We start from the raw sequence: 23808 nt of genomic DNA on the forward strand, positions 1-23808 counted from the left end.
GTTGTGAACTAGACTACAGTATAAAGCTATTTTAGGCTAAAGAGAAGCTTGCATTCGTGTCATCACAAGTTGATGATGCAAATTCAAGCGTTTCTTTATAGCCTAGCCCTTACCCATCTCAAAATCGAAACCAAAATTCATGTTTGTCATGTTGCTGGCGACGCTGCTGTCAAGAAGTTGCGAATAGGCTGACTCTACTGTGGCTTACGCAGTTAGTCTGTTATATTAGAAAAAGAAGGAAGATGGGTAGCATTCTCGCACTAAATCTGTTGGTTTCACTGTTGCAGTTTTCACAAAATATGGCATGGACAGGTAAGACTTAAAACCTAACATAGAGTGATACCATGGAGGTCATGAATGCCAATTTTAGTTCCTGAGTGAGGTGAACATCGTCGTTTCACAGAAAAGTGATTGTGAAATGGGCAGACATCTAGAGCTGTAGCCTACTGAATCCTTGTAGCCTATTCATCTAAATATATGAATAAAACTTTTATGGCACAGATCCACTAAACATTAGACGTCATTAGACGTCTGATGGACATGCAGATCATGTATTTATTGCGTCTGTCGGTCCAAGACCAATTCTGGAAAACTGCAGGACGTGCAAACTATTTTACAGTGTACAGTAGGTCCGCTATTTTGACGTCTATAATTATGACAAGATTTGGACGTCAATAGGACTATACAACCTATTTAGGACGTTATACAGAGGTCCTGTGGATGTCAATACTGGACGTCGGGGAAAAAAAGACGTCATCTGGCGTTACAATCTGCACCTGAAATTGGACGTCCAAAATAGGTCTCTTCGCAGTGGGGACCTAGCCTACTGAACGATAACGTGGATGCTGTGCAGTGGATGGGTTCCTATATTAGGCTATAGTGCTACGGCCATACTACAGTCCGGATTTTAAGTGCCCTGTCCGACGCAGCCTCAAGCCGGACGCTTATTTGTCCTCCCTTTTGGAGATGCACTTCTAGAATCTTTGATCGGACGCAGCATAGCGTTTCTCGGACGCGGATCTGACTGACTCAAATTATGCCCGATGCTTCTGTCATTCCTCTGATAATTTGCTTCGCAATTTATGAAGGAACCGCGGACCAACAGACAAATAAAACAAACGTTTTCGCAATCGGGAATAAATACACGTCAAATTGATCTATTTGCATCTCTCCAGCCTGTGATGCTGGCCTAACAGGGAAGTGAGTACCCTGAACTGTCTGCGGCTTGCTTGCCCGCCCAGTCAGAGTAGCCTACTTCGCAAAAGTTGTCAAATACCACATAGGCCTATTCCGTTTTTGGAATGTCGGCGACATTGCGACATTGAAGTTTACAGTCAAGCTTTGGTTGGTTTAGAACTGAGCAAATTGTAAAGTAGTCTAATATATTAACTTTGCTTTGCTGTGCTGCATACTGGACAATAGATGCACATAGTAAATTATGAAGTAGGCCTATTACGTCGTTTGACAAAATATTGAAGGGAATCCAGTCCAGTACATGTCTTTGGGCAGTAGCATAGGCTACTACAGACACAGGTAAGGACAGTCAGCCTCAGCCAGTACTAGCACAATGAGATGTAGGCTACAGTCAGCTTCAAAAGCAAGCAGCCCAGACCCTAAAATTGGGCATTTATAGGCTAGCTGTGAAAGTGATTCACACACAATTATTTTTCTTTCCCCCAATTTTTTTTTTTAATATTTCATAACTTCTGTAGACATCCGAAATGGGGTATGGTTGTATTGGGAGCACTGGGGTGTCAGGTGGGACTGTAAAAAACAACAAAGTTTACATTTTGGCCCACAGAATTCAGGTAGGAGGGCCCCTTAGTAGGATTTTGCTTATAGGGCCCCATGGAGGTCTGAACCGACACTGGTTGTAGCAAAGCTCCGCTTTAACCTGGAAGAGCTGACCCTAGAGGTGTTGTCTCCTGAACTGCTACAGAGGGTGAAGGTGGAGTTTGTTGAGGCTAAATTGAACAGGATACTGAGGACAAGGAACTTAAATCAATTAAAAATACAGGTGGACTGCTGCACACACAGAGACACAAAGATGAAGACACTGCAGACAAGTCTCCAATAAACTGAATCACTGTATAAATACTTGACTATTTGAGCAGTTGAATGTTAATGCATGGTGTTTTTTTCACACTCTCTTTTGTTGTTTATATAACACAAGTTTTTATACTTGTTAAGAACTGAAATGTGTATTTTTGGCATTCTTTTATTTTTATGTGAACTTAATTTGCACATTTTCAGTCCAGAAATGTTAGGCATGCTTTGTGGCACTGTGCACTTTGCAAGGCAGGTTCACCTGGTCAGTTTTTGAAACAGACATCCCAATGTATTAAATAAATACAAATACTGTGATCAAACACTTTTAGCCTTTCCAGGAATATTTTGTATTATTACACATACATCATGATATATCGTAGATCAAATTGTCTTGCAATGAATATGCCTATTAGTGCAATGAAGAGTATTTTAGAATCACTGTATCATGATACCATCGTTATTATGGACAAAATTGTATTGTAGTTTGGAGTAGGCCTACACCAGAGTCTTATGTAATTATTCTTGCCTCACTAAATGCCGCAAACCTTTTTGGTGTTATGGAAATGGCCACCATATATCTGTCTTTAGCAGGGCTGTAGTAGGCTACTCAAGTCCAGTGGGCTTAAACATACATTTATTTCTCTAAATAATATATCTAAAACATCATTGATTAACTGACTATGTTGAGACTAAAGAAATGTTTAGTTTGTTAATGATGGCTGGGCATTGACCACCTATTACAATGCCTTCCAAAACTCATCTTTTATATAGAAATGCTATATGCTTGGACTCGTAATCATACCGGAAAACTGAAAACCAACTTAAAACTGGTTGGTGTAGTTTTACAAGTTGCTGAAAAAAAATATTGTGCGTTAAACTATGTATCTCAGGACCATCAAAAAAAGTTCCATTAGGGTGTTTCAGCTATAAAAGAATTAAACGTTTTTCTATTGCCAAAAAAGTGGTTTATTGTGGGGAGGAAATATTTAGTAGGCCTAATCCAAATAAACGTAAAATAGCCAAGGACAAACTTGTTTTTACACTATGTTACTTACACAGAATAGGCATACTGTATGTATTAAACTGATTATGCACATTTTCTGCCATTATTTGTCTAACATTTGGACAGTTTGTTTTTTCCAAATAAAATTTTGATGGATGCACACGATGTCTATGCAGATTACGAAGCAGTCAGCATCCTCGCCTACACCAGGTTGACTAGCAGGGACTCCGTGGAACAAGGAGTACTCGTCCTCGTGAATGAGGCTGTGTTTGCATACTTTAACGCCACTGAGAAAACCTTCCTGCTTCGGCCTACTGCGATGGCAGGCTTTTCTGTACTGGAAGCAAAAGAACGTATGTATTGTGTGTCTGAGGTCATCAACGCCTTTCCACGCCAACAAGACTATCTGGACAAGTTGATCAAGCAGACTAATGGTGCCAAGCCGCCTAAACGTTGAGTACAATTTCAATGTTGGTTATCCTACCATCTTGAGCTTGAAATCTGTTACTGTCTGTTGGTGGACTACTTAGTGCAGACAAGGATCTGTTGTACCTTGTGTTCTCGTTAATAAAGTCTCTGTAGTCAGAATTCAGTCAGGGAAGTATTTTTACATCATACCAACCCACCCTGTAACCCCTCTTTTACATTAATTGCATTAATACTTTAGTGGCTATTTGTGTATGGTAAAAAATGGCCAAAAGTGTAACGAGTGAGACATTTTTTTATGAATCAGCGTGAATCAAAGATTGTGTTTACATCTTTAAGGCAAAGAGTCTAACTTACTTATTTTTTCTCTTCCTGCAAACAGTGAGCCCTTCAGTTAATGTATACAGCCATTTTCCTGCAATGCCAGGAAGTCCTAACTACCTCTACTGCTATGCCACTGGCTTCTACCCTGGAGATATAGAGATCAGCTTTGTTCTCAATGGACGTCCATTCCCTGGTCCTACAGAGTCTTCTGATTTAGTGTATGGGGAGGACTGGACCTTCAGAGTGTTTAAATATATCAGCATCCTCCCCCTACCCGGAGAGGTGTATGAGTGCTTTGTCAACCACAGCAGCCTCGCTCAACCTAAAATAACTGTCTGGCGTGAGTATATCCCACTTGTTACACTGTAATTCTAAAGATGGCACCATCACACAGCTGAAATAAGTACAGGGTTGCACGATAGTTTATTTGCATGTGAATGGTAAAAATGTCAAATGTCTGTGACAACCAGTAAATACCATATTGTCGAAATTATCAAGCCAATATTTGTTATTGTGGTCTCTTATTCTTTCTCTTTCACATACCACACACATACGCACACACACACACTTATGTATATATACAGGGCCAGAGGTGTCAAAGACGATTGGGGCATCCGTTTGGTTGACCGCTGTGGTGGCTGCAGCTTGTGGGGGAGCATTGGGCTGCTTCATGTCTGTGTTTGTATGGAGACAGAGAAATGTTACAAAGTAGGAAAAAACAATGATATTACTTATATTATCTTGTTTTTTCCAAACCTTCCTACTTTTTGTGTTTTTTTTTTGTCATAAGTAATCAAAACAGCAAAACTATGGTTAATGATTAAAGGCTAATGGAACTGGTGTGTGACATAAAGATTTCAGCTTTTCAGATTTTTCAGGTTGTGAGGTAAGGTGATCAGATAAGGATGTTGATCAACATAGCATATTGGATGTCAAATAGATCTCCCACATTTTTCTGTCAACAAAATAACTTAAAAACAAAGCAACACAAAGATGTACTTCAGTTTGGAAAGTCCATTACAAATAGCACATGCAGGTTGTGTGGCAAACATGATATTAAAGGATTTAGTGACATCTACCTGTGAGGTTGCACCCAACTGAATACATCTTATTTTCCATTTCCAAATGAGTAGAAGCTATGGTGACCGCCAGATGCTATATAAAATGTGAAGGTAGCTGCTCAACTTTCCGGTGCAGAGGGATCACTAAAACAAAAAAATAAAATTCCCGAACCGGTTAATAGCATTCTATGTCAGCTGCGGGACATACAAATAAGTAGGCTGATCATTAGGACCTTAAAATTATATTGTTAACATCATTTTCAAGTCTCTTTCCTGTCATCAAACATGAAAAAAGCACTATAGGCTACATTATGTGAGCGGCATAACTAATTCTGACATGCCAGTATTATACATGAATTAAGACAAGGAAAATTTCTGCCATGTCGTTTATTGGCAAACAACACATATCCATTATACTTCTTAGCTCAATTGGTGCAAGTGACAAATAGGGCAGGCTACATAGCTGTCATTGAGAACTTCAATTGACCAAACCTGATCAGGGCCCAATCAGTGCATTTCTTTCTCTTATGTCATTGTGGTAGACATTTTGGATTAATAACAAATCTTATGCAATAGAAGTGATTACTAATAAGTTTATATTAGAAGTGAATACTAATCTACATAGAGGTGATTAACATTAGCCTACATGTTCATATATTATGTATATGCTTTTTTATACTGTACATTCGATACTGTGCATCAACTTTGCTTTGTCATTTGCTCTCTCCATGTCACGACTTTCTAATAAAGGTCATGCGACCCTTTTGCCACGAGTTAAAGATCTCAATACAAATTTCAAGTTTTTGCCTGCAGTGGCAGTTCTAGGATTTTTCTGAGACAGGGGCCACATCATACACTGAGGGGCCAAGAACCGGTAAACATTCATACACAGAAAATCCCTTGTTCAGTAAGGCAGTGGTGTAGTCTATGTGATATGCAGGACTATACGCAGTATACCCACTTAAAAAAGCATCACCATCTCAGTATACCCACTTAAAATAGACAAGGATAGGTATTAATATTTGGGGTTGATCACAGTATACCCATTACAGCTAACTAGACTACACCACAGCAGTAAGGTGCATACATTTCACAAACACACACACACACACACACAGCATGTGAGCAACAACTACATCATATTTACACAATTTTTTCAACAATCATTTTTACAATGGTCTGATTTGGAATGGTCTTTGAAGCCACCGTTTTGCTTCCAGTTAGAGCCTGATTCTGATTTAAAGACTGACGATGGGGCATTTGGAAGCGAAAAAATTACAGAAGGGGTAGCAAAACACTAAAGATGGAATACTCCTACCATTTGAGGTCTTTGTATCAGAAGTCATTGAGTGGCCTCTTCCTATTTCGTGCTGCATCTTGCGGAATACCTTTAGTAGAGGTTGCACAGAACCATCTGCTCTAGAATGGGAAATGTCTGGAGAGAAGAAAATCAAACAAGTTTGAGTAACTTAATTGTTATTAACTTTCATAACCCACTGTCAAAGTCACCAGCTCCTGCGCCATCCCAGTCTGTAGGTGAAAACACAAATGTGTGTCACAAAATCCATGCTTGTATTCAGCATGTCGTCTGGCAACTGTAAAGCCAGTTTATATTTTTAAAAATCATATAGCCTAAAGCTTGAGTGAACAGGGTAACCAGAGATGGCAAAAGTACTCACTTCCCATACTCAAGTAGAAGTACAAATACTTGTGTTAAAAAATCCTCTGGTAAAAGAAGAAGTACTGGTTTAACTTCTTTACTCAAGTAAAAGTAACAAAGTACAGGCTTGGAAATTTACTTAAAGTATAAAAGTAAAAGTAGTCTTGCTTTTTTATGCCATTTTTTATGCAACTACCTGGACCACACAAATGTTAGAGTGCAAGAGTCCCAGTCTCTCTTTTTAAATCTTACCATAACCTGTTGGGCCATTTCTAGGCTTTCCCACCCAACATCGCACTGCCTATAGGCTACTTCAGAGGGCAGTGTGTTCTTTTGGCCTACCATCAAATGCTGGACATCTTCAGAAAGCTAAGATCCTGTAGTTTCTTAGGAAGCACTGGCACAGAGTTACAGAGCCTAAAATATTGTTTTGTATTTTAGACCATTATTTGCCAGGTTATGCTCATGCGTTTTGTAATGCCCTATGGAAACTCCCCATAGTACTTTTGGTTACCCAAAATGCATACTGACCATAAAAGACTATTTGGATTGTGTGTCAGGTTTTGATATAGAATGACTACACAAAATGGAATAATTACACAAAAGTCTCTATTTTTGCATTTTCTTTGTTGGCTTCATGGGTGTGTATAAGATGGACTATACATCTGCACAACTAATATTGAATAAAACAACATGAATATTTAATTCCTATGGATTCCTGTGAATATTTCAAGACCAGGAATGTAGTGTTAAAATAAGAGGTGGGTAAACTATGAATCTGTGATCACAGTAAGGTGGACTGCGCCATGCGGTATCAGATTTTTAGAAAAGGCATTCAGAACATGTTTAATGATGGTGGAGGTTATTGTCCAATGTTTATAACAATACAAGTGGCATTAAGTGGTTTATAGAGTGTTGATGAGTGTACATATTGTTATTGTGGATAATACAGTGTGATTTTTAAATTTGTAATTGGTGAATAAACTCTTTTGAGAGGTGGATAAACTCTGTAGTGACTGGCTGTCAATCAGGGAGTGCCCGCGCTATGCATAACCCCGGGCACGCTCATGGTTGGCAGCCTGGCGAATAAATAAATAAATATATAAAAGGTCAGAATAAATGCTCAATCGGCTTGCCATACATCGGGTAATCAACGCATTTCTCCGCCCCTTACTGCAATTTGTGAACGTTCACAACTGAACAGCATACTTCAATCACAAGCGCAGTTGAATGAAGTTAACTGATGACAACATTAAAGGTAAACTATGCAGTATTGGCAATTTCCTTACTGTTTTTTTTAGGTTTTTGCTTATTTTTCGCGTGCTCTGTCATGACGAATGTCTGAGAAACTCCATCGCTACCTTTTTCTAGCCGGTGCCTGGCGTGTATGTGTATTTGAATGCAGTAAAGCAATTCGTTACACTCGTTATACTTCCTGACACTGAGGCCGTCGGCCCGCCGGCCCACAGTTGCAAGGGTGGTTTTTCCGCTCACAGGTGCTAGGGGGAAGCGAGACGGCCACCATTCAACCCGAAAAAAGTCATATAACCATTCCAATGACTCTGAAGCTGGTAAATGAAGGTAAATTAAGCTAAAAAACTTGCATGTTAAGCTAAAAAACCTGCACAGTGTGCCTTTAAAAGGAATAAAATGTTTGGTGATCATGAAATAATACAAACAGGGAGATAATGAAGAGCAGTAGTTCTACTCAAACTACTTGTGCACACAGGCTATGGAAGATTGGTCAAATCTAGCAAGTTGGAAAGTTTAAATGGATGACGTGAAAGTAAGACATTCGAAAGGCCAGCGAAAGTTAAGGTTGCTTTTGATACAAATACGCAACACTGGTGCTCTGAATAGAGATTATGTTGTCTTTTAAAGTTTCTCTTATTGACGCATTTATATCTAATACTTAATAGGCGCATTTTACGCTTCTCCTCCCATCTTTTCACGCGAAGCTCCTACTTTCCCCTGACCCTCCTATGTATGTGGACAAGGAAAAGCGCAAATTGCCATTCTCAGCTCCTGTGACAGGCGGTCAGCAGTTTCACCCAAGTGTGGCATGTTTGTACATACCACGGCATGTTTTTAGGCGCACGTTGCAAAAAAAATATGCCTCAACTGGGCGCAAAAGCGATAGTACATCTGCCCCTCAGTGAAAGAGCAATGCTCTGTAAAACTTTCACTCTTTTTTTGGTCGGATTTGTTTTTTTATGTTTTGGTAAAATGATTTATCAACTACACAATGTGTGAATGGGCTTACTACTGCAGTAAACATTTGACTCGTGCAAACTCATTTTTATATCTTTGATCTGTTGATCCACATCCCTGACAAGTTATATGCTTCCTCATACATGCCACAGAGCATGTTTGCACTGGAGATTTACTGTGATTGATAAACAATGTGCTCTTTAAATCTAGTCCACATGACAGTGGTATTTTCCGTTCCGTTGTGTACATTCCACATGCAAATAAAAACTCACACTGTAAATCATGATAAACAAACAGATATAAATGACCACAAGAGCCATATTGACCAAAAAAATAAACAAAGGAGATAGCAAGATTTTAAGATAAATTTTTCCCATACACGTCAACACAGAAAACAGAAAATTGGAAAATCTTTAACTCAAATGATGTTTTCTAAAACATTCTTTTTATACCCTAACATCCAATAATTCCATTGCAATAGTTTTTGCGTTCCCTACACTTCCAGTATTTCACAATTTGTTAATTCTGTCTTTACGTGGCATCTTTGCAATGTAGCAGAATTCAATATCATGATTTACAAAAAGAGACAAGATAACAAGATATCAAACCAGATAAACAGTTTAATTGTAGCCTATAACTGCAACCTGAGCTGACTATCACATTTCTGTAGCAGTGGGCTTTGAGTCAGAAAGGGATTTGCAAAGGTATATATGCAGCATTTTTCAGATTATTTTTTTCAAAATATAAGGATGTCCTTTATTAGGAAACCAAAATGTTTAGACCACCAACGTACACCGCAGACTACAAATAACCTAACCTAATTCTCCAAATAAGTGGCATGTTCTTTTAAGTGGGCTAGTTGAGAGGCAGAAAGCAGTTGGAAAAGAGGAGAGTGGAGCTTTGGAGAAGTATATATTTTTTCGCCTTCTTGACTTCATTCTAGGATGTCAGGAATGACACTAACATGTGTTTGAAAACTTTTAGTTTAATTTGATACCCTGGTGGTTCACCATCTAAGCCTTAGAATGTATCTCAATACAGAGGATACAGCAAAGTTACTGCCACAATTGCGTTCATTTTATTTGTAACGCTAACACCTTCATTTTGACAGCCCTAAAACGACAACAAAACCAACTTTTTTTTCATCACATTTGCTTGCGGACCACTATCTGTTGGACCACAATTTAACACTGGTCTACGGGAAGATGAAGTAGGGAGCCTATTTCATAACAGCCTACCTGTCTGCCTACTACTAGTGCCTCGAGCAGGGGCTCAGGCACCCATAGCCCCCCTCCCCCCTCTGCACGTGCATGCTATGCAGGGGAATGCAAAATTATAACCAGGTAACAGGCCAATCTAACAGTAATGCTCAACACTGCACCGCAATGTCACTCAGTCACTCAGTGAGGATTGTGCTACATCACTCCCTTTCTTCTGTTACACAGGTAACGCCCACTACTTGCAGGGTTGTGCACAATTCGAATTGCAATTCTGCTTCCTGTTTGCTACCTCAATTGAAATGCAAGTGAAATTCAAGAATTTAATTGGAATTTAAGAGCCAGTTTCAATTCAATTCTGGGATTTTGCACAAGCCTGACTACTCGATGTACACATGAAGGTTCTGATGTCCAACTAAGCTGCCTAACTCAGTAGAATGTTGTATTATTTGCAGAGGCGGACAGAGTACACAGCTTCATTACTTGAGTAAAAGTACAGATACCCTTTGCTAAATTTTACTGAAGTAAAAGTACAACAGTCAGATGTCTACTGGAATGGAATGGTTATATGACTAAAAGTACTGAAGTACTTGTTTTTAAAAGTACTTGAGTATCAAGAGTACAAGAGTAGCCTACATTTTCTAAATATTGCATTACTACTGCCACAGTGCTTACATTTATGTACAGAAATGTCCTACATGGAGTTATGAAAAATGTTAATGTTAATACCTTGGAGAATGTAAAATGAATTGGAAGTAAAATCAAGTCATTTTCATCTTTTTACCAGGGATGGGCAGTATTTCTAATACATGTATTTAAAATACGTATTTCAAATACAAAATACTATTTTGTAATTGAAACACTTGAAGCGAAAACTGTCATTAACTCAGAAAATTTAAATAGTCTGGCGAGGTGGGGCCACAGGTTGGCACATTCCCGGGATGGACCTGCTGCGTCTTCATCCATTGTTTCGTCCATGGTTTCGTCTCTTATCTAAATCTGACCATGGAGTTGACTTTGGCGGAAAGCTGAAGGTGATTGCTGATAGGCTTTCCCAATCAGTGGCGCCTGCACAATCCAATCACGTTTGAGAGGGAAACAACAAATTGAGGGTTTCCGAGATTTTTCTTTTTTCCTTTTTTTTTAGAAGTAGTAACGGGTACTCACGGTTATGGATAGAAATGTAGTGGAGTAAAGAGTACAATATTTGCCTCTCAAATGTACTTGAGTAAAGTCATGAGTACTCCCCAAAAATGATACTCGAGTAAAGTACAGATCCCTCAAAATTGTACTCAAGTACTGTACTCCGTTACTGTCCGGCTCTAATTATTTGTCTGAGTTGAGCATTTCAAGTATGAATTGTACAATTCTGTCCAATTTACAGGAGTACTCTCTCTGTCATTCTCTCTCATTGTGTGTGTGTGTGTGTGTGTGTGTTTATGAATAAATACTGACTTGGGGGGGGGGGGGGGGGGGGGCAGTTGGACGTGTATCATAGGCCTATAGACCCTTTGAACTGCAGAAACAAACATGTGCATTCCCAAGGCATTTCCGGAGGTACATAAAAGAACACTGAGCTAATGATATCTTGGGGATAAACAAAAATAAAACAAAAAAATAGAGAGGTTATTAAAAGTCTGTCTGCAGAGTGTCTGCATGAGTTCTACTGCTTGAGAATGCCTGCGTTATCTCGGAAATACGGTCAACACTGCCACCTAGGGGTGAAAAAAGTATGTTTTTTAACGTTTAACTCCTACATTCAAAAATATGTCATGCTTCGGCCAGCAGAGGGCGGTTCCATGGTGTAATGGTTAGCACTCTGGACTCTGAATCCAGCGATCCGAGTTCAAATCTCGGTGGGACCTAAATTTTCGGATTTTCAGCTTGTTGTCCCCACTACCTCGATCAGTCCATGCTGCAAAGACACCCTACGTCTTTATTGCAAAGACTCTGGATCATACATGGGCAACATACGGCCCGCGGGCCACATCCGGCCCGTGGGCTTTCCCTGACCGGCCCGCGTAAGGTCCGTGAAAGAACAATAGTCAAGAGCCTAGCATAGAGATAATGCATGCAAATCAATATCGTTGTTTTTTATTTTGAAAGCGACTGCGACTGCCACGACTGCATACATTTGTGCGTGGATGCGGCGACGTAAACACCCTCACTGATGTGCTGGTGAATAGAAAAATGCTTCTGCGTCGACACAATGCAGTTGCCTTTACGTCGGCGTAAACCTTTCAAAGTTTTGTGTCTCTTATGTCTGCGTCGCTCACCACCGCAAAGGTTGTTAGAACGAACTCCTACTGCTGCTCGTTGGCGATACGAAGTGTTCATTTCAAAACGTTACTGGCAGATAGACAGTTTACAATCGGATAACCCCGTAATTGTAACCAAAATATGTCTGAGTTTATTTGCAAAGCTTATGTTAGCGAACTAGTATGATGCTACTACCCACAGGTTGCTTGATGCAGCCGGCTCAACACACAGAGCGAGTTCACCAATCACAGTTATGTGCATAAAGTTAAAGCAAAAACATAGCCTACATTTTTAAAATAGTTTTCTTTGTGCATGTTGATTAACTAATGACAGCCTACTCTTGTCTGCTCCACATTTTCGTAGTCTAATTCTGCATAGAGTTAATTTAATGATGGTAATGATTTAATGATGAAATATTGCTGAGTGTTGATGAAATGGTGGCACGGCCTATCGGTTGTACTGACTCCTTCACATTTTCATGACCTAGCCTAATTATATAGATATTGTAGTACTTTTTTATATCAGTCTTTGAAAACTGAAAAAAATGTCAATGTCAAAAAATCATTTTGAGGAATGAGGATTAAATACTGGACATAGATTAAATAGGCCTATTGCTGTTTTTCCTTTGTCTCCCTCACATTTTCATCTGTTCTTACGACTAGTAAACAAAACCATATGATTTACTTAATGTTATACAAGAACAGAATAGAATTGAACAGAATTGAGTTCAGACTTGAGTTCGGTATTTTGAGTCCGGCCCTCCTCAACAGTCCCAGTTTGTCATGTGGCCCCTTGGGGAAATTGTTGCCCACCCCTGCTCTGGATTGTATGATCAGCTTGTAAAAAGTTGTTGAAATACTTTATAACACAGACAGACTACTTTCAAGGGCTTTTTTGACCAGAAATTAAAAAAAAAAAAAAACTTTCTGGGGGCCGCGACAATATTCAAGTCATTTTTGCAAGTACTCTTCAACCTATTGGTCTGAATTTTCAACATCACTTGAATCAGGGGTTAGCATTCTTCTAAACAACTGGATGGCAGGCCAGAACTCAAACGACTTGAGGAGCATGGTTCGAATTACAGGGGGTGTTGAGGGGGTCCAACTGGCCATACATTTGTCTAATATTTCACTGCCTTTGTAACATAGTGATAGCCAATCTTAGAAAAACATTGAGTAGCAAGATCGCTATGGTTTAATCTGAGGTCTCCCTTCCACTCAGCGGCCACGACCATCGCTGCTGCTTAACTTAAAAATCAGGCCTACAATCACACGCCATAGGAGGAGTTCTAGAAACTGACACAGGGTTTAATGAGGCGAATTATCATTTTGTGCAATTTCATTCTTAATGCCTTAACAAGAAGGAATCTGCAGAAATATTCAGGGAATTTCGCATGTAGATTTAGTCTAATGTAGATTAGTAGTTCTCAACCATATTTAAGCAAATGCCCATACACCCATAATTGCAACGTTACCAGTTGGTTTGAAACGCTACGTGAACATATAATAATCAATTGGACCTAAAATGTCTTTCCTCATTGCCATATCACCGGGCACACAATGCACTATATGAATTGCTATAGGCTAAACAACGTGAAGATATTTGTTTTCTTTTTGAACAAGTCTATTTTCTATTTGCTTGATGTTTGGTAGGCTTAGGCTATCCCAGAAAAACGAATCATTTGAACCAAAGGCAGGCCTTGTTTTAGGCAAGGTGAACTTGGCTATTAAACGGGATACTTTCTGTGGCCTATCTGTAAACAATTATGGGTCTTAAATTTAAGTAGTACTGTATGTTTGCCATTTCCTTGCTATTGGTATTGTAACGTCGGCGCACAAGACATTGCATAGCGTTCTCCCACGGCATGCTGGGATGCGGGAGCGAACAGTTGGGGTTTATGTCTGTATTTCTCCTTAGTTGTGAGTGTAATGTTAGCGTCTTTGTTGTAACATGTTTTCCTTTTAGTCTCCCTCGTGTGTGATCCTTTTTGTGTGGGGGGCTGCGTCCTCCCCTGTATGTGTAGTGCGTGTGTGTACTTGACCTGCCCGTGTATTGTGTTCTGTATCTGTGTCCCTGCTCTCGTTCTTAGCTAGTAAACCATGTGCCTGGACAATTGTCTGTGCTGTTATCAAATCTTACAGTATGAATGCATTTCCATGTTGGCATTGCACTGCTATACAAAAAATAATTTTACGCACAATTTTACGCACGGGGCGCACCTTGAAACCGTGTTTACCCACATTCAACCCTTCCCATAACGTGTAAGGTGTATTGTGCTTGCTAGTATGACTAGTTTCTTTTAACTTGTCTGCCAGCCAGCCCCGGTCCTATATTTTGAGGGAAAATTGACTGTGAACCACAAGTGTGAAATCATGTGTGTGCCTATATAAAATGGAGAGTGATGTCACCAGTCGAAATAGTTGTACCCCCCTAAGCTCACGGTATTATTCGAATACTGTTGAGAAGCGGTGCCAGATAGACTTCTGCGTCTTTACGTTGATTTTAAATGATTCCCTTTTACCTTGCTCAAACTGTTACTCCACATTATTACAATCTACAACAATAACAATACAATTATTATACGGATCTTGCAGCTGGCTATGAAAGCATGTAATGACCTTGACAGTTTTGCTCAGTGTCCAAATGCAATGTGCCATGGCGATGTAGGTCTATTTGTTTCCCTGAGGATCACACAAAACTACAAGCCTGATTTTCATGAAAGTTGTGAAACCTGTGGCAAGGACAAAGGAAGAATTCCTTAAATGTAGAAAGTTGTGAATCACCGGGCAACTTTAACTTTCGTAATGTTTTATGGATACCTGGCTGCGCTCTAAGAATGATCTAGCCTAGGCCTACTTCGGAGATGTCTTCAACATTAGGCTGCATTTTGCGTGCCCTCTCGTTGTAGGCCTAGATCAGACATCCCGCCGGTATTTCAGTCGCATGCGATGGTGACGATTCAGTCGCGTGCATGTGGTGGTGAAGGCAAACAAACCCCCCTTTATATAAGTGCACATATTCTCTCTCTCTCTCTCTCTCTGTCTCTCTCTCTCTCACACACACACACACACACATACACACACACACGTTGTTCCATGTCCACTTTGATTGTGTGTTCACAAAGAAAGTCTTGATCTTTTTGCTTCATATGTTCATAGGTTGGTTAGTGTAACAGAACAAAAAACAACCACAAGAGAGCAGTGTAGGCTACACTGGAATTGGGTAGCCTAATTCATAATTTGGAACGCTTTCTGGCCAATTGAATGTGTGAATATTACATCTGTAGTAAAGAAATGACATAATGTTCTGCGACTGAATGCCTACCCATGGTGTTAAATTGTTTTTTTTTACTCTTTATTGAGATTTAGTGACGAGCAAAAGATGCCATTCATTCTGATGCACTTAGGCTATTATAACATTTGCAGTCAGAATGATGGTCAAGCCAATAAACAAGCCAAGCCAATAAACAAGCCTAAACCTTGCAACCTCCATTTCACACCCTGTCACCCTGCATCTCTTCTGAGCAGCTGTCGGCTAGATTTATTTATGTTTTATACTTACTATTATTTCATAGGCCTAGACTTATTTCATTTTATCTAGGCTATATTGTTTTATTATTTCGTATAGGCTACTTTATTATTTTCATAACGCTAAGCTTTTTCAACAGAAAAAAAGCGTCACACTGGCTTTTCTTACGTAATAGCCCTATCTATAACACATAAATAATGTAACCTACTGGTATCATAATGAATGTATTATAACCCCTCGAGGCTTTCCAGAGTTTGGAAAATATTACTGGTATTATGATGTCTGTTACAATAACATATTACCGTTTATTTGATGAAAGCCATGGAGTAGGGACCTCCACTTAGGACAACAGCTTCAGGATACTCTCTTCTCTTCTAAGTTTAGACCGGTGAGTGGCATGACGAGTCACTGCTACCGTCACAAGACTCTGTGCGTACCACGGATTCCCCATCACAACCAAAATGGCGGAGAACATAGTCGGGTCGGCACACTAATGAGCGCGATGTGTAGTTCTTTAAGCATTTAGAGACCGCTTTTCGTCTATCTTTTGCAGATGTAAGATAATGCAGTTTGCTAGAGCGCCTCTCTCCAGTACGTAGACGGACGCACATTTCCCCATTGTGGTAAGTTGCCTAGCCTATGACATGACATTTTTCAAGCTGCCCCGTTATTCCCTTGAAGCTTAACTAGGTTGCCGGTTGGACTAGCGGAGCGACAAATGGACAGCTTTGAACATTGTTGCCAGTTAGGATACGCGTGATTTACAAACATCCGGACTTTAAACTGTGTATTATCAGTTGCATTAGTCCATTGTGTTTTTGTTCTGCGTTTTGTAAATAGTCAGGTTTTCATTCACGTCAAATCACGCATCGGAGAGAAATGTGGTACTTCTTAACACTTGATCGCAACATCTCTGTGAGTAGCCTAATATCATAAGCATGAAGTCCTACTGCAGTTATCAACCTTTTTGACTGTTCTGTCCTACATCTGATGATATCGTTCTCGCAATTGAAAGTAGCCTAGAATAGCGTGACAAGTATGTGAATGAACTTTGCCGGTCAGTTCTTGTAGGAAACAATCAAGAGTGGTGGTGCGGCCTCTCTCCTTGAGTGACATTTCAGTCACGACTAAGCTTTGAATTTGTGGAATATAATTTGCCATTTTTGTAGCATGTTCCATGCATTAATAAAGTAGGCCTATCATTGGAAACCACTATATTTTTCTTTCTTCAGATTGAGCTAGCCTACACATAGACTGTCTTTAAAATAAATCACTTTCATACAGCTTGACACATGGATTTGTCAGAGCAAGCTGTGAACAAAATGATCACTGTTGTGTAAGTCAAGTGGTTGTCATGATTTGAGCCAGACGTTTAAGAACTGTAAGGCTGATATCCTCGTGGTGGCTTGCCAGGACTGTTACTAACACCTTTGCATTGCAGACCACATTTCCTGCATTTTTGTATCCTGCATATTCTTTTCCAAGAATTGTAGTGGCATGACACAGTTTGCAGTTGGAAGGGGTTGCTCAGAGAGGTCACACAGGCAGAGACATGCCCAACAGCACACACTGACACACACACACACATACTGGATGCATACCCTGGTGGTTTAAAGCACTCAGACACATACCGGAGAGGTGCTGTGTTTGTAAGATGATCCTGCCTCTCCAGGCAGCCAATCTCTGGCCTCTGTTTGTGGTCAGAGAGCAGAGGGGATCTCCCTATAGCTTGCCACTGTGTGTACCAATAATAATAGGGCTAGGGTATGAGTCAGAGGAGGTCGGTGGCCTCTCTGATGCACCAAGTCACTCTAGGTGGGCCAGGAAGACATACCAACACATTCTTTTTAAAGACTAAAATGACGTGTGACCAACGCCTTGCCTTAGGCCATGGCCACTATGCCATTCAGAAAAGACTAATTGACGTCAATTCAAATGCATGCATGCTGTACATAATTTGTTGAACTTAAACCCGTGAAACCAACCAATAAGGTCTAGAGACTATTATTTGGTAAGGGGGTTCCATAGTGATTTAACACGTATGAATTGTAGCTTTAGGATACAAAGATGATTGCAGCTTTAGGAAGGTTAATAAGCTTGGGGTAGGTGGATAAGTTGTACCGGGCACTAGGGCTCTTGTGATGAATGGGCGTCATGGAGCACAATCTGTGCAGTCGTCAGCGGACACAGGTCAAGTGTCAGATTTCGTCTTCGCCGCCAGGGAAAATAAAACCCAGCAGGTGAACCCAATAACAGGCAGGTGTCGTAGCGCAGAGCTACTCAGCAGTCAAGTGTTGCTGAATAGGTCCGTCGCACTAAAAAGCACTAATGTATACAGTACCTGCTCTAAACATACCTGAATCCATGTATCAGGAGTCTTTCACAAATTGGGAGGGCCACTGATAAGGTCAGTCAGGTATGCAGGGCAGTGGGAGATGGGTGGGAAGCCTTCAGAGCAGGGAGATCCCGAAGCAGCAGTGCATGTCAAACACAGAGAAACACAGAACAGAAGATTATGCTGGACTGTTAGCCTGCATGCAGTCTTTTGATACGTGTTGTTGGTTTCAAAACTTTTGAGAACTAAAGAGTCACACTGGCATTCATTTTAGGATTAGCCTACTTCCTGTTTTGTCAACAAAAACAGTTCACTTTGTGTGAGGTGTTTACAGGCAACATGGGAACTGACAATGCAAACAGAAGTGGCGGAGGGAAGCTCATATGGCGACTGGCGAGAGGCCTCTGGAGTGTGGAGCTGGTGGGGGGGCGTCTGGTTTTACACCCCAGCAGAGTCTGGGTGGGCTGCGGTTGCCTGCTGGTTCCATCCTGATCCTCATGTCTTCACACGTGGAAACAGTATTTCAAAACAGTGTTTTAGACAGGGAGAAGCAGGAGAGAGAGATGTAAGGGGGTAGGGTGTGTGTGTGTGTGTGTGTGTGTGTGTGTGTGTGTGTGTGTGTGTGTATGTGTGGTTATGTGTGTGTGAGTGAGTGAGTGAGTGTGTGTGCGTGTGTGTGTGTGTGTGTGTGTGTGTGTGTGTGTGTGTGTGTGTGAATGAGTGGATGGATGTTCTCATTTTTAGATTGGTTGGGAGAGACTGATGTTTTTTTAAAAGCCAACATTCACCAAGTATCTGAGGAAAAAGGGGGCATTTCTTTGCCTTCACTGTCTATCTGCCTCTTCTCTGTCATAAGCACCATGTCTTACTGTTGTGTATTTTACCAGTATGTACATCTGAATTGAGGAGTTAGAGAAAAAAGAGAGACAGGCAAAGACAGAGGAGTGTGAGCGATACAGTGACTGTATTTCGGAAGGTGGGAAGATGAATGGCAGTGATGCCGGTCTCTGTAGCTCGGCAGGGGAAAGCTGCTTCTTTCCCAGGGGGCTCTGGAAGGGATCGGATATTTAATTGAAATTGAACACTATGAGGTGGAGCATCAACTCGATGAAAGCCCGGTTTGAATCCAGTCGTGTTTGAAGTTAGTTAATTACAGCGACAAGTTGACAACATAGTACACTGTAAAACCTGAGAAGTTAACTAAACTGAAATAATATAAGGAAACAGATTGCCTTGAATCATTTGAGTTTGGTAACTTAAGTAGGTCAAGTTAAGTTAAACTCAAATCATTTGAGAAAACCAGTTGCCTTAAACCATTTAAGTTGAATAGCAGAGTTATCACTACTTGTGTATTTTGCTTTATGTTAACTTCTATGTTGATTTATGTTCCCTTCTACCATTTAAGTGATTACTACTCAGAACTTCAACTTTACTACTCAATCTATTTGAGGAAACAGATCGCCTTAAACTATTTGAGGTATTCCAACTTACGAAAGTTATTTGACAGGAGACACTGATCAATGACATTGTTTTATTGAAACGATTTGAACATTTGTGCCATACAGCTTCCATACACTTCCAAAAGCTTCACTAGCTGAAAAAAATAAAATAAAATAAAAATAAAATAAAATCACACTCACAAAAACATAGGTTACTAACCATCAGGTTTTTCTCTATAAACATTTAAAATTATTTCAACATTTATTCCATATACCTCAAAAGCTTCATAAGCTTAAAAAAAAAAAAAAACAGATTTACAAAACATAGGCGACTTACCATCTGGTATTTCTCTATACACACTTTAAACTTAGCACTCAGAGGAGCATCTTAAACTTAGCACTCTGAGGAACAGCTTAATCTAGAAACATTGGCAGAAAGAACTTTTAGAACTTTAGAAGAGTGAGTGTGTGAGAGTAAGTAAGACGATGTATGTGTGAAAGAGGGTTTGTTTATGTGTGCGTGTGAAAAAGGGACAGAGATGGAGAGGAAGAAAGAGGAAGTGTATAGCCTACACAAAAAGAGAAGAAAGAGAAAAAAGAAAGAAAGAAATTTAAGAGGGGGTGTGTGACAGACGCAGAGAGACTGCTGAGTGTATAGCTGTGTGTTTGATAGACAAAGTGAGTGTGTGTGTGTGTGTGCGTGCGTGAGTATGTGTGTGTGCATGTACACGTGTGAGTGAGAGAGTATGTTTGGTTGTGCATGAGATTTGAGTGTGCTTGTCAGTGTGTGTGCAAGACTGAGTGAAAGAGTGTGTGTGTGTGTGTGTGTGTGTGTGCACGCTTGTCAGTGTGTGTGTGTGTGTGTGCTACAGAGAAGTGTGTGAAAGACAGACGAGTGTGTGCACAACAGTGTATACACCAACGCAACTTCACAAGATTTTAAGTCTTCTGATGCCCTGTCTAAACATTGAGTTCTAACTCATTCTTAAGTGACAACAATTTGGGCTTAATCTGTCTCCTTCCATCATCTAAATTCATCAGAACGATCTGAATGAATTCAAAGAATCCTTTCCAATTTTCTTGGTATTCCAGGTGAAGAGCATAAATCAGGCCAAATAAAATAACAAGTGCATCTGCCCAATATCGGTGAGATAGAACAACCTGATCCTCCAGAATGACAGCCACATGTTGCGGGCTGAAGGGAACTGCTGAGGCATTCTCATCTGTAACGGCCAGAAGTGCGACTGCTCCTCTTTGGTCTTCGTCAAAGTCTGCTTCCTAAAAATACAGAAGAATTATTGCCATGTTAGTGTATACAAAAAAAAAAAAAGACATCATGAGAGTGTAGGGAGGTGTGTGTGTTTGTGTGTGTGTAAGATTGTGTGTATGCTGTTTCAAGGAGTCAAAAAGGGGGTGGGGTGGGGGGTTGCAGCATGATGATTGTTCGAGAAGGGAATAGGCCGCGAGCTAGAGGGCCTTACCGTGCACCCCCCGCATAATCCAACGAAACCAATTTTTTTTTAAAGGCCCGACCATGCTGAACATGAATTAGAATGTTAACATTGAAAATGTTGGGTTGCACTACCTGTTTCAGGCCCATGAATAGATTTACATTGAAAATCAATGCATTTCAATACATTGGAAATGCATTACAGGAACATGACTCTCCATGACCTAGGGAAAGGTGTGACATCTGTCTTTGCATGTTTAATCACATCTAGAGGACCCAAGCTTTCAGAAAATGTATGGTTTTCACAAGGCAAATCAAGTAGAAAGACTTTACATTTTGGTCTTTATTATTTAGGGAAAGCCAAGTAACCACTCAAACCATACAATTACTAAAAGCACGTGTCCTGTAGATGTGATTAAACATGCAAAGACAGATGTCACACCTTCCCCTCCAGTGTGAAGTCACTATGGCAAACTGAATGGAAAGGGTGAGATTGGACGTAATCCAAGGGTATATTAAGGATGGCAGGACTGGGGGAGTATGTACACAGGACGATTGTTTCTAACATGGAACTTCCCAATCTGGCCTAGTAGCTGTGTTTGACAAGGAAGTACCAAAGACCAGGGGTCTGCAAGGGTGCATGTGGGCCCCTGCTTATGTATTTAGGCTAGACCCCTCTAGCGTTGACTATGTGTGGCAGATGTTGGAAATCTTTAGGTGCATGTGTATTTTGTCTTCTGAGGAAAATAGTCTAAAATACTGTATTTGATACTGACTTATGTTACTCGAAGACAAATGAAGAATAAAGTCTTGCTCTTTTTCTCTCTTCTCTCTCATTTTTGGTCTTCCTTATCCTCTCTCATGGATGTGTGGGCATTGGCTGTGCCCTGGACCAGTTTGCTGGCAGAAAAGAACTTCAGCTCAGTCATGCCAAGCGACAGTTGGCACCACACTGACAAAACTGCCCTGGCTTTGATTTGTTTGGGAATGGTGGCTTGTGAGCGCCTGGAGGTTAGTTTTCTCCTGTGCCTATGCCTCAGAGACTGGATGGAATCAGTTTAGAATTTGAATGCAGTCAGCTCTGAAAAAGAGCAGAACATTAAAGGAAACACATTTAGCTGTTGCAGACTTCACACTCCAGTAAAATCACTATTATTGAGTTTTTGCCTTTTTTGCTGTAGTTTTTTTTACCATAGAAATGAAGCCTGTCAGTTCTCCACTAGCTTAAATGGTCCTCAAGGTCGTTCTTGTTCATTCCTTTCTGGCCAAAAATGGTTCAATATCTATGTATATCCATATGCACCTCTACATAGATCCCTGTGAGGGACCGTATGGAGCCCATGTGTTGGGCATGTGGGGCTTGAGTCTTTAGCGCGTTTCTGAGCGGCTCCTTGGCATAAATCCATTCTTCCCTCTCTGCTTCTGTGGCTTGGGGGAGGGCCAGAAGCCTAATGATGTTATACATGTGAACAGATTGGAGGCACAGAAGGCTGGAATTAAAAAAAAAAAAAATGTTGGTTGGTGGGACTCCATGAAGTTGAGTGTGAGTGACCCCTGAGTAAAGAGGCTTTACCTGTTTAGAAAAACGGATTGCTTGCTGGCAGATGAGACCTCTCTCTTACATGCAGTTTGTTGAAACTGTGTATTAGAGTTGTGTCAAATGTAAACTGACCTGAGAGGAATATTTTTTATTTAATTCAGAAGGCTATTTTATGTAGTGCAACTCCTCTCTCTCTGTGTATGTGTGTGTGTGTGTGTTTGTAGGTTACAGACAGAAATGAGGTCTATGGCAGGCAGAATTTGACAAAACATCCCTGTTCCTGGTAGCCTGCTGTGAGCAGAAAGTAGAGCTCAGGCTTCCAGTGTTGTTTGATGTGAGTGAACAGCACGGAGTGAATGTGATATTCTTTTCTCTCTGGCCGGGAGAGCGAGGGAGAGAAACACAATGCTAAAGACAAAAACAGGAAGAAACCTCAAGAGTTTACCCACACCCAAAATAACAACATTGCGAACATGCATGGAAAAGTAGGATGTTTCATTGATGTCAGTATCTCTCAATATCTGCAAGAAGTCACTGAATCAGACACCTTGAAGAAGTCACTGAAACTGAGACATCTATCTATCTTTCTATCTATCTATCTATCTATCTATCTATCTATCTATCTATCTGCTGTAGAAAAACAAAGACAGAAGACAAGCTGAGGAGTCTATGAAGTGTCAGTAACTGATTGTATTACCACACCCATGGGTGGCATCATGGCCAGTGTGGTAGTTATCTTTCCCATGATGATTTATGATAGATGATTTATCGTGCTAGAATGTGGCAACACATGGGGACACATACTTTCACTCGCTAACTCTCTCTCTTGTCCTTAATTTAAGTCTTACCTTGTTATTACAGACACTTACCTTGTTATTACAGACACTACAGACTCTGCACCAGAACCACAGGCTACCCCCACAAGCATGCTTGAATTTTTGCTGTCATGTCTGTTGACTGTATGTAGAGATCTTTATATACAGTTAATGGTAATTTCTCAAATGGAGCTGGATTAAAAACAACCCGTTTGGAAGTGTGTTTGTCATTGCATGGAAAGACACTGACTTGATGAGATATTCTCCACAGGGTGTGCTCTGTGATCTAAGCTGAGCTATGTGGTCAGTCTCTCTCTCTGTGTCTGTCTCTCTGTCTTGTGTGTCTCTCTCTCTCTCTCTCTCTCTCTCTCTCTCTCTCTCTGTGAATTTACTTCCATGTGCTAGCTGTTTTCTATTTTGTCTTTGTGTTCCTACTGTGTGTGTCTTTGATTTAAGTCTTCATTTAGAGACAAATCGTTGTGCATATGTGT

At 40.4% G+C, this 23808-nt stretch overlaps 2 protein-coding genes and 1 non-coding gene across 4 annotated transcripts in view; all 3 read left to right on the forward strand.

Annotated features, from left to right (window-relative positions):
* Window positions 1-226: 226 nt before the first annotated feature.
* LOC143125417 (uncharacterized) lies at window positions 227-5636 on the forward strand. Its single transcript, XM_076286867.1, has 4 exons — window positions 227-312; window positions 3229-3504; window positions 3861-4142; window positions 4387-5636. Exons 1-4 carry the CDS (start codon window positions 243-245, stop codon window positions 4512-4514), a joined length of 756 nt encoding a protein of 251 aa, XP_076142982.1. The 5' UTR covers window positions 227-242; the 3' UTR covers window positions 4515-5636.
* A 6108-nt stretch (window positions 5637-11744) lies between these two features.
* Window positions 11745-11816, forward strand: trnaq-cug (transfer RNA glutamine (anticodon CUG)). Its single transcript has one exon. It is a non-coding gene; the product is annotated as a tRNA-Gln (tRNA).
* A 4393-nt stretch (window positions 11817-16209) lies between these two features.
* Window positions 16210-23808, forward strand: part of LOC143125418 (C-myc promoter-binding protein-like) — a 45999-nt gene continuing 38400 nt past the window's right edge. For both annotated transcript variants that reach the window (XM_076286868.1, XM_076286869.1), the window contains exon 1: window positions 16210-16361. The gene's annotated coding sequence lies outside the window, so the exon portion shown is untranslated. The remainder of the gene's footprint in view (window positions 16362-23808) is intronic.

The sequence above is a fragment of the Alosa pseudoharengus genome, unplaced genomic scaffold (genome assembly GCF_046254945.1).
Source record: "Alosa pseudoharengus isolate Yale_2024_CS ecotype anadromous, Long Island Sound unplaced genomic scaffold, YU_APseudo_1.1 YU_APseudo_1.1_scf_16, whole genome shotgun sequence".
NCBI lineage: Eukaryota > Metazoa > Chordata > Actinopteri > Clupeiformes > Clupeidae > Alosa > Alosa pseudoharengus.

Coding starts and splice junctions, on each gene's coding strand:
- LOC143125417 (XM_076286867.1), top strand. CDS start 243: ATGGGTAGCATTCTCGCACTAAATCTGTTGGTTTCACTGTTGCAGTTT. Junction 313..3,228: donor ACAAAATATGGCATGGACAG/GTAAGACTTAAA, acceptor ATGTCTATGCAG/ATTACGAAGCAGTCAGCATC. Junction 4,143..4,386: donor ACCTAAAATAACTGTCTGGC/GTGAGTATATCC, acceptor GTATATATACAG/GGCCAGAGGTGTCAAAGACG.